Below are 12,227 nucleotides of genomic sequence, written 5' to 3' on the forward strand. Positions count from 1 at the left end.
CCATTGGCTCAGTTGTCATCATGTGTCATTCGGTGTCACGTACGACTCACGTTGCAAGACATCCATCACTTGCTTATCGAGTTAAAATTCTTAGAAATGTTTGCTTGTTGGGTGTCTGGTGGCTCAGACAGTGACGGGCCAACTTCGGCTTAGGTCACGATCTGGCAGTCTGTGGGTTTGAGCCCCGTGTCGGGCTCTGTGCTGACAGCTCGGAGCCTGGAGCCTGCTTCGCATTATTGGCATTATGGCTATCCAGCGCATCTCTTTGGTAGGGAAATGTGTGTTTTCAGTTAGATTTTGAAACATTGGGCACATGTCCTGAACTCTCACACCCCCAAGGAAACAGCCGCTGAGCTGGGGGCCTGAGTCCCATAAAGCATCTCCCCGGAGGAGTTCTGCAGCATACTTTTTCTGATGGGCTTGGTTTACAGGGTGTGAGAGACTCAAGCCAGCCCGTGCAGTCATGTGGTGGAATTTCCAAGTCACAGGCAGCTGAGAGCCTCTTCTCTTACATCTCTTTCTGTTTTTTTTTTTTTTTTTTTTTTTTCTTACAGAGTTAAATTGAGGAGGAAACAGATCAGTGGGTTCTGGGCAGAAGGTCAGGCGTGGAAGGAAGAATGAGAAGCTTCTGAATGCCCTCACTCAGGGATCCATGTCTGTCTGTGCACCCCTGGTGCCCGACAGGCCAGGCTTTGGTGGGGAGCACCGTGGCCTCTGGGAGTCAGGCAGACACAGATGTCAAAGGAGGCGTGTTTAAGCTTGTCAAGTTGGAGATGTGGTCTAGACCTACACATCTGGTTGTGTAAATAAAGTTTTATTGGAACACAACCACATGCACTTGCATTTGCCTCTGGTCCCTTTCACGTGACAACATCAGGATTGAGTTGTGACAGAGCCCACGTGGCCTGTGAAACCCAAAATATTTCCTATCTGGCCTTTTATGAAAAAAGGTTTGCTGACCCCTATTCTAGGCTGGCAGTGTGCTGTCTGATAGAAATAATAATGTGAGAGGCTCCTGGGTGGCTCAGTCGGTTGAGCGGCCGGCTTCACCTCAGGTCATTATCTCACAGTTTGTGAGTTCAAGCCCCACATCAGGCTCTGCGCTGACAGCTCAGAGCTCAGAGCCTGGAGCTGGCTTTGGATTCTGTGTCTCCCTCTCTCTGCCCCTCCCCCACTCACACACTCTCTTTCTCTCTCTCTCACTCTCAAAAAATGAATAAAATGTCAAAAAAAAAGAAAGAAAGAAAGAATAATGTGAGCCACACACACTTTCATGTGGCCACACTGGAAAGAAAACCAAAATGGAAAGATGTCTTCTCTCATCCCTCCCGTTGGACATTGTACAGGAGTGGTACTGGATAATGCAATAAGACAAGAAAAATTAAACCCAAGGTGTACAGATTGGAAAGGTTACCTCTGGAAGGGAGAACAAGAAGCTTTTTTTTTCTTTTTTCTTTTATTCCCATTCATATTTCCTATGTGAATGTATTATTTTGAAAATAAAGCCAAGTTCAGGTGTCGAATGAACTTGGGTTGGGTAGCAACTGGCTATACTTTCTATAGGGTGATTTAGCACTTTGATCTTTGTATTTTCTTGGCTCTTCTGAGTTCTTTGTGATTCTCCTCCAAACAGGGGCCCGGGGTGTGGGGAGGAGATGTGGGGAAGGAGAAGGGGGCAGAACGGACACAGGCAGGTGGGAACATTTGTGGTGCTAGGGTGTCCCATCTCAACTGACACAGGATGCTTCTGTTCTCACTTTGGCCACTGGGTGCTGGTGCTCTATAAACCTTTCGCCTTTCTATTTTGTGACAGTGGCCACTTTGTACAACCCACCAACCCAAATGTAGCAACAATGCAAGAAGATGTCCTGTACCACTTCCATCTCAGCACCAGCACGCACGATCTCCCTGCTATGTTTGGAGATGTGAAGGTAAAAGGCAGGGCTGTTGATTCTGGGGATTTGTCTTAACATCAGTCTCGTCATAGGTGATACTGGTAGACATGGGCTCAGAGGACAAGTTCATCAAGTTATATCTTCAGATTTTTGCTAACCGTTACTTTTAAAATATGTAAACTAATGAGTTTTATGAAGGAAAACTTGTAAGTTCTGCCATATTGGTGCCTAAATAATCTCTTATAAATTCAGTGTGTAATGGAAACCATATAAAATAAATTTCCTAATGTTCCACTCGGAGAAAAGGAGTTACAAAACATTCTGTAGAGGAACAAGGGAGAATAAGTGAGTAATTACACGTGTCTCCTTGTAATTTAAAGTGCATGTTTGTTCTTTTAATGGCTTACTTGGCTGAATGCAACTTCTAGCCCATTTCCCCCACAGAGTCCTGAGTTCCTCAGTGTTGGTTTATCCTGGCACAGGACTTTTGAAATGTCTGATCCCTGTGGGTAAAGATGGACTAATGTTTAGATTCAAAATCAAAACAATGAATGACTCAAAATTTCCTTGCTTCTCCGCGGGTCTGTCTTAGTAGCCACCGTATTCCTTTCCAGCTGTGAGACGACTCCCCATGTATTCTTTTTTTTATGAGAGGGATTTTCTCTGGTTACTTAGAACTAATAGTATTTTCTTAATTGGGGTATAATTAACATATGGTGTTAAATTAGTTTCAGGTGCACAATATCATGACTCGACAATTCTGTACATCGCTCAGTGCTCACCATGATAATGTGATCATCATCTGTCATCAATGTTATTACCATCCTGTTGAGTATATTCCCTATGCCATACTTTTCATCTCCATGACTCATTTATTTTGTAACCGAAAGTCTGTGCCTCTCAATCCTCCTTACCTCTTCCCCCATCCCCCCTACACTCTCCCCTCTGGCAACCACCAGTTTGTTCTCTGTACTTAAAGTCTGTCTTTTTTCTTAATCAGTTAGCTTTGTTTCCTAAATTCCACATGTGAGTGAAATCATATGGTATATATCTTTTTCGGACGGACTTATTTCACTTAGTGTTATACTCTCTAGCTCCATCCATGTTGTTGCAAATGGCAAATCTCATTCTTTTTTATGGCTGAGTAATATCCCATTGTATGTATGTGGACACACACACACACGCATGCGCACACACACACACACATTTATTTATTTGTGTCTTCTTTATCCATTCATCTATCCATGTGTTGCTTCGATGTATAGCTATTATAAATAAATCTGCCATAAACATAAGGATGTATATAACTTCTTGAATTAGTGTTTTTGTTTTCTTTGGGTAAATACTCCATAGTAGAATTATTGGATCATATGATTTTTCTACTTTTATTTTTTATGTTTCTTAAAGTTTATTTATTTATTTATTTTGAGAGAGAGAGAGAGACAGAGTAAGCGAGTTTGAGCAGGGGATGGGTAGAGGGAGAGACAGAATCCCAAGCAGGCTCCATGCTGTCAGCGCAGAGCCCAAAGTGGGGCTCGATTTCATGAACTGTGAGATCATGACCAGAGCTGAAACCAAGAGCCGGAACCTTCACCCACTGAGTCACCCAGGTGCCCCCTATTTTTAACTTTTTCAGGACCCTCCATACTGTTTTCCAGAGTGGCTGTACCAGTTTGCATTCTCATCAACAGTGCGCGAGGGCTCCCCTTTCTCCACATCTTCACCAACACTTGTTGTTTCTTGTGTTGTTGATTTTAGCTACTCTGACAGGTGGGAGGTGGTATCTCATTGTGGTTTTGATTCGCATCTCCCTGATGATGAGTGATGTGGAGCCTCTTTTCATGTGTCTGTTGGCCATGTGGAAGTCTTCTTTGGAAAAATGTCTATTAAGGTCATTTTTTGAAATGGGATTATTTTATTGTTTTTTTTTTTGTTGTTGTTGCTTTAAAGTTTATTTATTTTGAGAGAGAGAGAAAACACAAGTTGGGGAGGGGCAGAAAGAGAGAGGGAGAGAGAGAATCCCAAGCAGGCTCTGTCTACACTGGCAGCACAGAGCCTGGTGCAGGGCTTGAACTCACAAACTATGGGATCATGACTGAGATCAAGAGCCAGATGCTTAACCAACTGCACTACCCAGGCACCCCTAAAATGGGGTTATTTGGTTTCTTTGCTGTTGAGTTGTATAAATTCCTTATATGTTTTGGAGACTAACTCCTATGGGATGTGGCATTTGCAGATATCAGTGGGTTGCTTTGTCCTTCTGTTGTCGGTTTTCTTTGCTGTGCATTGTGTTCTTAATGTATTTACTTTCCATGCGTTTGAATTTAACCTTTCTAGGCGGTGGGGATTTCTTTTGTCATGTTTAGAAACTAATAACTCTTTCATCATCAAACTCCTTAAAACCAGCTCATTTACTTTTTCTTCTTGTGTAAAACAAAATGAAAAATAAGACTGTATATATAATACTTTGCAGATTTTAAGTTTTACTTCTCTGAGCGCCACCCACGCACCTGATTTCTACCAGTTCCCGACTCCCACTGGGCCCTTGGCTCTTTCTATACTTTGGCCGTTTGGCTCTTGGACGTCTGGGTGGGAGACGTTGGTTAGAAGCCCATCGTACAGATGGGCTGGGGGGCCCCGGTCGCACGGTGAGGCTCCCTCCAGGACATCGGCCGAGCTGTGCACGTGATGGACAGAGGCCGGGCAGGCATGGAACCTCGAATTACCTCCCCAGAGATAACAAGGGTCTGGTTTCCCTGTGTCATGCAGAACTGTGACCCGGTACTTCTCACACTGAGCGAGTGTGCATCACTCACAAGCCTCTGCATCACTCACAATAGCACACGTAACTGGGCTCCCCGGACACAGGAGCTGTGAGGCTTTTTTCCCAGCAACGTCTAGGTGATGCTGATGTCTACATCTAGGTAGCACCCTTTATGGTGCTCTGTGCCTGTGCTGACGGGGCTCTGTTCTCTGGCTGCAGTTCGTGTGTGTCGGGGGAAGCCCCACCCGGATGGAAGCGTTCACCAAATACATGGCCAAGGAGCTGGGCCTTGACCACCCAGGTGCAGAATATCCCAACATCTGTGTGGGGACCGACCGCTACGTCATGTTCAAAGTGGGCCCCGTGCTGTCTGTCAGCGTGAGTACCTGCCCTGACGGTGGGCTCGGGCCTGGGGCTCCGCAAGCCCCCTGTCACCCCCGCCTCCTGCTCTCTGCACACACACAGGCCTGGTCCCCTCGACACCTGTTTACACTGTCAGGCTGGGGGCAGGGTGAGACGTCTCTAGGAGCGTGAACCGTCCAGAGCACTCCAGTGTGTGGAGACAGTGTTCAGTTCCAGATAGTTCGTGGAGGCAGGAGTTATGCAAGGTCACACGTGGCCAACATAGGTGCGAGAGCTCACCCCAGCTTTGGGAGCAGTGCCTGCGCGTGTGTGGGCACTGGGGAGGGGCTTCGTGGGAGATGTGCCCCAGGAGGTCCTCTGAAATAGACTAGGAGGTGGCGGGCACCCAGTAGCGGAGGCACGGGCCAGTTACTTTTTGTGGCAGAAGCAGAGAGCGCAGGGAGAGAAGCAGGACAGGTAAAACTGTGACAGTTGTGCGTGGCGTGGGCATCTGTGCAGCGTCTCCGGCCTGTGGGGACGCTCGTTACCTGGCGCCTAAGTAGCAGGCTGTTGCTTCCCCACCAAGCCTCCATTTCCTGGGCTGCTACCTGCTTCGCAGATGTGGGGACCAGCTGTGCGACCCCTTCATGCAAACGTTTGCATTTCCCAAAGTGTCAATAGTTTTTATTAATTAGCTTATTTATTTTGAGAGAGAGAGTACAGGGGAGGGGCAGAGAGAGAGGGGGATCCCAAGCAGGGTCAGTGCTGGCAGCACAGAGCCCAATGTAGGGCTGGAACTCATGAACCATGAGATCATGACCTGAGCCGAAGTCAAGAGTCGGATGCTCACCACACTGAGCCCCCCCAGGCGCCCCAGTAGGTTTTAGGTTTATACTTGGAAGGTCATGTCGTCTCCCTGCCCGCGCCCGATGCACAGAGAGCGCACCGGCCGCCCCCTCGCCCCGCCTCCTGCCCCCCCCCACGTAACGCGGCATCCCTCCCGGTTCTAGCACGGCATCGGCATCCCTTCTACCTCAGTCATGCTGCACGAGCTCATCAAGCTTCTGTACCACGCCCGCTGCTCCGACGTCACTGTCATCCGCATCGGCACCTCGGGTGGGATCGGTGAGTGTGCCGAGGGCCTCCGCCCAGGGCCAGTGTCCCCGCTGCAGACCCAGTGTGGGGCGGGCTTGGGTACGAAGAGCCCTCTACCCGGCTTTGTTCAAGGAAGCTCCTGGCAGGAGGCACGAAGAGAAGCTCTCGTTGTTTCCGGTTCGGCCGGGACCACTAGGCCCAAGTAGGTAGCGGAAGGGCCCTAAGCCCAGCGTGTGTAGAGCCTCGTCCTTTTGGGGGCAACCATGGAGTCTCCTTGTCTGCCTGCCTCTCTCCGTGCCTTCTAACCGCTTCTTCTCTGCCTCTCTCCTGTCCCCTGCGCTCCCCAATCCCTGCAAGGATTCAAGCACCTTAGGAGAAAACCAACAGGAAACTCAAAGACAGAGATGGAACCCAAAGTTAAGATAAGTGTCCTTAAGTTGCCTAAAGGGTCCCCAGGCCAACCTGAACGGGTTTTGTTTTGTCCCTGAAAGCCACAAAGAGAACAAAGAGAACAGGATGTTGTAAGAAAGCCAAGGCTGAGTTCAGAGCCAAGGCCCCTGGGCACATTTGCTTTATAGAAGCTGATCATTCTCTGACTCAGACATTCCCGCCATGTGCCCCTGTGCCTGGTGGGCGTCTCCCTGTGGGGAACTGCCTGGGGGGCTTGGAGCCCGGAGGACCCTATACCGGCTGTTACTGGTTCTGCCCTGCACATGTGGGGTTGTGACCTCTCCTGGACTGAGGGCACTTCTGGAATTTAGGTTTTCTGACCAGGGGCGGAGACTACAGTAGACCCCAAATCTTCTGGATGCATTATCCCATTTTCTCATGTATACAGACAGATTGCTGTGTAAATATTGGTGCTTGAAGGATTATAAGTCAATGTTTAAGCTGTTCTCAGGGAAAAGTACCAGGGCCTGAGTGGTTTTGGTCTCGGCCCCGGTGCCGTCCGCCAGATGGATACTCACAGCGTGTGCACATCACACCAGCGTCTGCCAAAGACCCTAAAGATCTGAGTTTCTGAGTTCTTGCTCTAGAGGGATTTTTACAGTTGATGATCAGAGAGCGTGGTGGAACACGTGGTGTCGATTTTGAGTCCCCTAAAATAGCCCCATAAAAACAGCCACTAGAGAGCCGACCCAGACCCTAGATGATGCTGGTGACAACGCATGGTGTGACATCTCCACGAATTCCAGCATAAGGGTGGTGGGCGGGTGCCGGGGCACCACTCGGGAAGAAGCACAGTCGTGAGAACAGACAGCCCCCCTCCCCCGCCCCCCACGTAGCCAGCAGGGACTCTGAGGAAGGGGAAGGGCTCACACACCCCAGCTTGAGGATGACCGGACATCAGGAAGGGCATGAACTCCCCAGGCTCATGAAGGAAGGAGAGCGCTGAGTACCATTCAGTTTCAACCCCAGCGTGGGACCAGCTGCAGAGAGGAGGGTCTCGATGACCAGGAGGGACCAAAACAGCATGGGAGAGAAAGTCCAGATAAACATGCAGGGGCGGAGGACATACTTTGTAATGTTTCATGAAAACAGCCACTCTGGGGGCTCTAGAACCATCCACTGGTTTCCTCCTCCTCCATTCCTAATGTTTAGGAAACCCAATTTCCCATTCGGATAAGTATCAGGAAAGGCTCGTGGTCAAATCCCACACGAAGCTATTGTAAGATCAAGGAATGAGAGCCGAGGAATGACCCTACAAATAGGAAAAATACCCCAGGAAGGTGTACCCGGAAAGCATTCGACGTGGAACCTAGTAACACGCGGATGAAAGGAGAGCAGGATCCGTTGGGAATCGGTCGTTGCTGGAGCTGGGTTTGGGACGCACAAGATTTCTTGCCTATGTTTGTAGTTCCTTGAAATATTAAATAATGAGAAAGCACGAAACTGGGACCAGTTCGGCACATTGTGGTCACCTGAGCGGTAGGGTGCCAGTTACAGAGTGGCGGCTGGAAGGCGCGGCACATCAGGCAGGGACAGGGCCTCCTGGCAATTTCTTTTTCTTTGCTCTTTGCTCTCCCATATTCTCTGCCTCTATCATCAGAAAAAGAAAAGAAAAATGCTAATGTCGTACCTCAGTCATCAGAAAAAGAATTCGATGCAGAAAATCGATCCTTAGCGATTTCCTCTTCGAACATTACAGGGCGTCCTGGTATTTTCTGGTGCAGATGGGTCATTTTCCTTTCTGCTCTGCGGTGCCCTCCCTGTCTGCCCTGTGTGGCCACGATGCCTGCTTCTCCCTCCAGGTTTGGAGCCTGGCTCTGTGGTCGTCACCCGCCAGGCGGTGGATGCCTCCTTCAAGCCCGTGTTCGAGCAGATGGTCCTGGGGAAGCGGGTGGTTCATAGGACACACCTGGATGAGCGGCTCGCGCAGGAGCTGATGCAGTGCGGTGCAGACCTGCGGGAGTTCCCCACGGTCCTGGGGAACACCATGTGCACCTCTGACTTCTATGAAGGTGATGGGGACGGGCCTGGCCTCCCGGGGGTGGGGGTGGGGGGCTCCTGCACGGCGGAGGGTCTCCGTCACTCCTGGGCTCCTGTCTCTTCAATGTTTCCATGGCGCTCATAGCGCTCTGCTTATGAGTGGGCGGTTTGGGCTCCAGGGTGGGCAGGGCCTGGGGGGATCCAAAGTGTCCCCGTGTCCCGGCGGGAAGCACGTCGCAGGCATGCAGTAGGCGCTTACTGCGTGCAAGTGGTGAGCACACCCAAGTCAACGCTGGCACGTCTCCATGTGTCTTCAGGGCAAGGGCGTCTGGACGGTGCCCTCTGCTCCTACTCAGAGAAGGACAAGCAGGAGTACTTGGAGGCGGCCCACGCGGCCGGCATCCGCAACATTGAGATGGAGTCTTCGGTCCTGGCTGCCATGTGCGGCGCGTGCGGCCTCCAAGGTGGGTGAGCATTTGGTCACGGGGGTCCTTCCTCCAGGGCTCAGCCTCCAGGCCCCCGTCCGGGCCCTCCTCCTGCCCCCACCACCCACCAGCCCCGAGGCACGTGTGGACGGGTTGGCATCGTCCAGCCCTGTGCTCAGACACCCTTGACCATCACACAGTCCGCTGCAGGGCCCTCAGGAGCCTCCGGGCCTCTAAGTAGGATGAGAAAGACCCACCTCGGCTCGGGTCAGGAAGCTGCCAGCGCAGCTGGGGGTTCCACCCCCGAGTTCCTCGTGTCCCCGGCAGGGTCCAGCTCTGCCTTCCAGAATCCCCGGAAGCCTGGCCTTGGAAGGCAGGATAGGGCTCCTCCCACCCCAAGCCAGTCCTGGGATTTGCTCGAGAGCTTCCTTTGGAAGTGAAGGCTGAGGGGGTTGATCCTGCGGGGACAGCAGAGGGGACGCCTCGGCCGGGGTCAGCAAGGCAAGCTGGAAACCCAGCACTTTGTGTGGATGTGGCGTTTGCTCTCTGCAGTGGCCGTGGTCTGTGTCACTCTGCTGAACCGCCTGGAAGGGGACCAGGTCAACAGTCCTCACGAGGTGCTGGTCGAGTACCAGGAGCGGCCACAGCGCCTGGTGGGTCACTTCATCAAGAAGCGCCTCGCGGCTGCCGGAAACCCCCGGGATCTCTGAAGACGCCAAGTTGCAGTTGCTATAAATAAAATCAGCACCCGGGTGCCAGCCGGGTGCCAGGCTGGTCCTGAGTTTGAGCCCCACGTTGGGGATGCAGATTACTGAAATAAATAATCTTTTAAAAAAATCACCTTCAAAATCTCCTTTTGTACGTCTTTGTGCTCATTTAAAATTTTGGAATTTAGGGAATTGGATTGTATTTCAGAGGCAAAGAATCCTGCATTAACGACACAAGTGGCCTTTTTTAATGTTTGTTTGTTGTGAGAGAAAGAAAAAACATGAGTGGGGGAGGGACAGAGAGAGGGAGAGAGAGAATCCCAAGCAGGCTCTATGTTCAGCGCAGAGCTGGAGTGGGGCTCAAACTCCCGAACCGTGAGATCATGACCTGAGCTGAAATCAAGAGTCGGAGTGAGGCAGCCCCCGCCCGGGTCTGGTGTAGGATCAGGCAGTGCGGAAGGTCTGTGTAGATGCTGATTTTCTGAGGCAGGTGCCAGCTGTGCATCGGGGCCAAGGGCTTTCCAGCCCCCCAAGACTCAGAGGGGACGTGAGTCTCCTAAAGCTGTGGTTAAAAATGTCCCCGTATACGGGCGCCTGGGAGGCTCAATCGGTTAAGCATCCAACTTTGGCTCAGGTTATGATCTTACAGTTCATGGGTTCGAGCCCCACGTGAGGCTCTGTGCTGACAGCTGGGAGCCTGGAGCCTGCTTCGGATTCTGTGTGTCTCTCTCTGTCTCAAAAATAAACATTTAAAAAAATAAATAAAAAAGAAAGCCACACAGCTGAGGTTGGACCTGAGGCCCTCATGGTCCCGGGCCTTTCCCGTAACCCCACACCACACTGTCTGTGAGAATTCACTCTCAGGGCCGTCGTTTCCAGTGACCTCTGATCCCTGACTGGCCTGCTCGTTCATTCTGTGGGTGTCGGGGTCCTGGTTGGCAGCTGAAGGGCCTGACCTCACACTTGCACTTGGCCGAGCTAGAGAACAAGAACAAATCTCCCACCTGTCAGCCCATCAGCTTCTTCCCCATGACCGCAGTCCGTGGTCCAGCTGAGGAACGTCCATGATCCCCCCGCTTGTACAGAAGGAGAAAGGGGCAAGGTGAAAATATTTAGCACACAAAGCACTGGGAAAACATTGGGTCTCGAATCCGCTCATAATACCATTAGTTAACATAACACACTACTGTTTGCCGCCACGTTCTAAGGCAGGCCCCACAGCCGGGTCTTGGGGCAGCAAGTTTCTATGTTAGGTCAAGCATCTGCTTCCTTGTCTTTGGAGCCAGGACAGTGGACAGACCCTTTCTCCCAAAGTGGCTGTGGTTCCTTGTGATGGTTAATGTCATGTGTTGACCTGGCTAGACCGTGCTGCCCTGTGTGGTGCGACAGCGTGGCTGTCGTGGTGGAGGTGTTTTGTACATGTGGTTGACATCTACAGTCGCTTGAGTCTAAGAGGAGCAGAGTGCCCTGGATAAAATGGGTGGGCCTCATCTAATCAGTGGACGGTCTTAAGAGAAAACACTGAGGGTTCCCGGAGAAGGCATTCTGCCTCAAGTCTGCAGCAGGGAACTCCTGCCTGAGCTTCCAGCCTGGGAGTCTGGCCTACAGATTTCTGGCATGCCAGTCCCCCCAGTTCTGAGAGTCTGTGTGGCCTATGCAGTGGCCAGTAGGGTGACAGCACCACGTGGGCTTGGCCGTGCCTGGGGGGCCTCCTGGCTCTGCTGAGACGCACCCACATGGCCACCTGAGGCCGGAGGGCGAGGCCCAGCCAAAGGCTGGCTGCTTTTCCTGCAGAGAATTACTAGCCTCTAGAAAGTGGATGGGATTCCGAGGGAGCACAGGCCTCCACATTTTTGTCAGTGTTAGCAGAAAAGATCTCAGCACAGCAATTCGGCAGTGAACCTGTGGCCTGTGTGGAAGATGGCTGGCCCGCTGCTCTCTGCCGACCTGGCCACCCAGCCCTCTCTCCCCTGCCTGGCTCAGGCCGTGGCCCAGGATGTCCCGTGTCACCAGGGTGAGCTCCTTCAGTCTAGTGGTGCGACGGGCAGACTGGGCAGTTTATCTGGCAGCTATGCTTTCCAACAAGGCTGGGCCTGGGCCCCGTCCCCACAGCCAGCAGCCTGTCCTGGGACCAGGTGCCTTACAGCCCTGGGGTCTCAGAAGGGCGCCCACCTCTGCCATCGGCGGGCACTGTCACTGCAAGCCCCCGATGAACCTGAACCCGCACCGCAGCCCTGAGGCGCCTTTGCGCTCCCAGGCCTCTGGGGCGGGGCAGCCGGGATCAAAGGGGAAAAGCCTGGCTTAATCTTCTCTCACCGACTGGAAATCCCACACACTCTTCCAAGGAGGGCCCCACCAGGGGGAAGTCTCCTGTCCCCTCCCTCCTGTCCCTTCTCTTCTCTGTCACAGAGGAGAGAAAGGTGGCCGGTTCATGTTTTCATTTTCCCCTCTGTTTGGGGTGCGGAGAGTCTCAGAAACTACAGTGCACAGCCTGGCGCAGAGCCTGGCATGGTAAACACCGAAGTTTTAGGCCTGGGAGGCACCTGGGTGGCTCAGTACGTTAGACATC

General features: G+C 51.8%; 1 protein-coding gene across 6 annotated transcripts in view; it reads left to right on the forward strand.

Annotated features, from left to right (window-relative positions):
- Positions 1-9,783, forward strand: part of UPP1 (uridine phosphorylase 1) — a 28,616-nt gene extending 18,833 nt beyond the window's left edge. For 3 of the 6 annotated variants that reach the window (XM_060632075.3, XM_060632076.3, XM_060632077.3), the window contains 6 exons: positions 1,814-1,931; positions 4,879-5,037; positions 6,012-6,126; positions 8,349-8,558; positions 8,844-8,990; positions 9,504-9,777. In XM_060632075.3, coding sequence (XP_060488058.1) covers positions 1,814-1,931; positions 4,879-5,037; positions 6,012-6,126; positions 8,349-8,558; positions 8,844-8,990; positions 9,504-9,661 — 907 coding nt within the window. In that variant the 3' untranslated portion in view covers positions 9,662-9,777. Of the gene's footprint in view, positions 1-1,813; positions 1,932-4,878; positions 5,038-6,011; positions 6,127-6,590; positions 6,927-8,348; positions 8,559-8,843; positions 8,991-9,503 lie in introns of those variants that run through there. The other 3 variants (XM_060632074.3, XM_060632078.3, XM_060632079.3) reach the window with 3 other exon arrangements.
- Positions 9,784-12,227: the final 2,444 nt, after the last annotated feature.

The sequence above is a fragment of the Panthera onca genome, chromosome A2 (assembly GCF_046562875.1).
Source record: "Panthera onca isolate mPanOnc1 chromosome A2, mPanOnc1 haplotype 2, whole genome shotgun sequence".
Lineage (NCBI taxonomy): Eukaryota > Metazoa > Chordata > Mammalia > Carnivora > Felidae > Panthera > Panthera onca.